Source organism: Penaeus vannamei, chromosome 38 (genome assembly GCF_042767895.1).
Source record: "Penaeus vannamei isolate JL-2024 chromosome 38, ASM4276789v1, whole genome shotgun sequence".
In the NCBI taxonomy this organism is placed as follows: domain Eukaryota; kingdom Metazoa; phylum Arthropoda; class Malacostraca; order Decapoda; family Penaeidae; genus Penaeus; species Penaeus vannamei.
In genome coordinates, this window is record NC_091586.1 from 19243033 (window position 1) to 19246103 (window position 3071).

The 3071-nt window shown below is 38.0% G+C and overlaps 1 protein-coding gene across 3 annotated transcripts in view; it reads right to left on the bottom strand.

The window, feature by feature from the left end:
- The window catches only part of LOC113804376 (neural cell adhesion molecule 2), a 102007-nt gene that overhangs the window by 63809 nt on the left and 35127 nt on the right, over nucleotides 1–3071 (bottom strand). For all 3 annotated transcript variants that reach the window (XM_070115929.1, XM_070115930.1, XM_070115928.1), the window contains exon 4: nucleotides 1604–1973. In XM_070115929.1, coding sequence (XP_069972030.1) covers nucleotides 1604–1682 — 79 coding nt within the window. In that variant the 5' untranslated portion in view covers nucleotides 1683–1973. The remainder of the gene's footprint in view (nucleotides 1–1603; nucleotides 1974–3071) is intronic.

Sequence of the window (3071 nt, forward strand, 5' to 3'; positions counted from 1 at the left end):
ACAGAACACCCCTAATGTAAAGTCATTAGTTAGTATTATTATTAACACTAACACCTCTCTCTCTCTCCCCACCTCCCTCTACCTCCCCCCTCCTTCCATCCTCCCCCTTCTCCACCCTTCCTTCCCATGAGATTCATCATCACATTAGACTTAATGGAATGTGGATGTTTCATTTGTTTGTTTGTTTGTGTGTTTGTTCCCTCTCTCTCTCTCTCTCTCTCTCTCTCTCTCTCTCTCTTTCGGGGCATTTTTTAGCTGGAAGAAATGCGTCTTCATCTCTTTTTTATTTCTCCTTCTCTCCCTCCATTTATTTTTTATTTTTTTATTCATCCATGTATTCCTTTTACTTTTCCTCTTGCTCCTTGTAGTCCTTCTTCCTCTTTCTAGGCCTCTTTTTTCTCTTCCTTTTGATTCATCTCCTCATCTCCGGTCCTCGACCTCCTCCCCTTCCTTCTTCTCCTCCCCCTCCTTTTCCTTCTCCTCTTCCTTCTCATCCCCCTCTTTCTTCTCCTCCTCCTTCCTCTATTCTTCCTCCTCAAACTTCTCCAACTCTTTTTCCTCCTCCTTCTCCCTTTCCTCCCTCCTCCTCCTCCTCCTCCTCGTCGTCGTCGTCGTCCTCCTCCTCCTCCTCCTCCTCCCTCCTCCTCCTCCTCCTCCTCCCTCCTCCCCTCCTCTTCCATCCTTCTCCGCATCACCTTCCTTCTCCTTCTTCCCCCTCTTTCTCCTTCCTCCACCCTTCTACTTTTTCGTCCTTCTCCAACCCCTCTCACTCATTTCTCTCCCTCCTCCTCCTCCTCCCCTCCTTTCCCCTATTTTCCTCCTCCTCTTTCCTCCAATCCTTTCCCTTTTCTCTTTCTCTCCCTCCCCTCCCATCCCCCCTCTTTCTCCTCCTCTCCAACTTCCTTCATCTTCTTTTTTCTCTTCCCCCTCTGTCCCCCTCTCACTTCCCTTCCACGTCTCCTCCTCCTCCTCTCTCCTTCCTCCATCTTCTTCTCTCTTTTCTTTCTCTCACCTCATTTCTCCTCCTCCTTCCTCTTTCTTTTCCTTCCCTCATCCCTTCCCTGTTCCTGGTTCTTTTCTCCTCCCACTCCTTCCTTTATCTCATGCCTCTTTCTCTTCTTCCCCCATCCCCTTCCATTCCCTCTCTCTTCTCCTACTCCTTCTCCTCGTCTTTCTCTTTCCTTTTTCTTCCATCTCCTCTTTTTCTTCCTCCTCCAACCTCTCCCAGTCTTTTGCCTCCTCCTTCTCTTTCTCTTTCCTTCTCCCCTCAACTTCCCCCTCTTTCTCCTTTTCCTTCCTCCATCTCCGCCTCTTCCTCCATCTCCTCCTCTTTCTCTTCTTTTTTCTTCCTTCTCCTCTTTTTCTTCCTCCTCCAACCTCTCCCAGTCTTTTGCTTCCCCCTCTTTCTCCTTTTCCTACTCCTCCTTCTCCTTCCTCCGTCTCCTCCTCGTCCTCTTCCTCCTCCATCCCCTCCCACCCCCCACCTCCTCCCTGTCCCCCACCACCTCCTTTTTCTCTATGATTTTCAAGCGCGATCTTATAAAATGTCTGACCTTTCGGAGATTGCCTCCTCGCTTGACCTTTGACCTTGTCCCAAACTCACCTGGAACCCCTGCTGCATCGACGTGGCGCCACAGAAACAGGAGGCGAAGAAAGTGGATAAAGAGGAATTGGAGGATCATTTGGCTTCGATTTTTAATCCTCTTCTCTTATACTTGTTTTTTATGTTTTTTTTTTATCTCTCTCTTTTATTTGTCTTTCTCTCTCTCTCTTCTTTTGGGGGTTCTTTCGTTTTCTTCTTCTCTTCTTTCTTCTCCCGGTCTTATTCTCTGTCTCTCTCTTTTTGTCTTATTTTCTATTCTTTCCTTTTCTCTCTCTCCTTGTCTCCCTTTTGTTCTTTCTTGTATTCAGTGGATCTTCCTCTTATTCCAATTTCTTCTTTATTCCTCGTCTCCTTCCGTCTTTCTTCAGTTCTGTGAAAGAAAGAAATAAAAGAAATTAGACGAATAAATGTAGTAAAGAAAGACGAAAAAATAGTGATAAAAAAGACATAGGAGAAAGGTCAATATATGCGGAATAAGAAGTAATCTCTTTCTTTTCCTCGATGTTATTTTCTTTCTCAATATTTTCATAATAATTGTAGTAATGAAGGTTTCAACAATATTCAGCGAGCTATGAATAATAAATATCTGTACGTGCGTGTTTGTGCGAGTCTGTGTGTGTATGTGTGCGTGTGTGCTTGCGTTTATATACGTTCTTGTATCTGAGTATGTGTGTGTGTGTGCATGTGTGTGTGTGTGCGCACACACACACACACACACACACACACACACACACACACACACACACACACACACACACACACACACACACACACACACACACACACACACACACACACACACACACACACATACACATTGACACACACACACACATTACTACACACACACACACACACATATATATATATATATATATATATATATATATATATATATATATATATATATATATATATGTGTGTGTGTGTGTGTGTGTGTGTGTGTGTGTGTATGTATTATATATATATATATATATATATATATATATATATATATATATATATATATATATATATATATATATATATATATATATATATATATATTTATACATACATGTATGTATACGTATATATGTTTATATGTATATGTATATGTATATATATATATATATATATATATATATATATATATATATATATATATATATACATATATATACATAAATATATAAATATATAAATATATAAATATATGTATATATGTATATATGTATATATGTATATATATACATATATCTATATATATATATATATATCTATATCTATATATATATATATATATATATATATATATATATATATATATATATATATATATATATATATATATATATATATATATATATATAAAGATACATATATATATATATTGATATATATAATGATATATATATATTGATATATATATACATATATATATATATATATATATATATATATATATATATATATATGTATGTATATA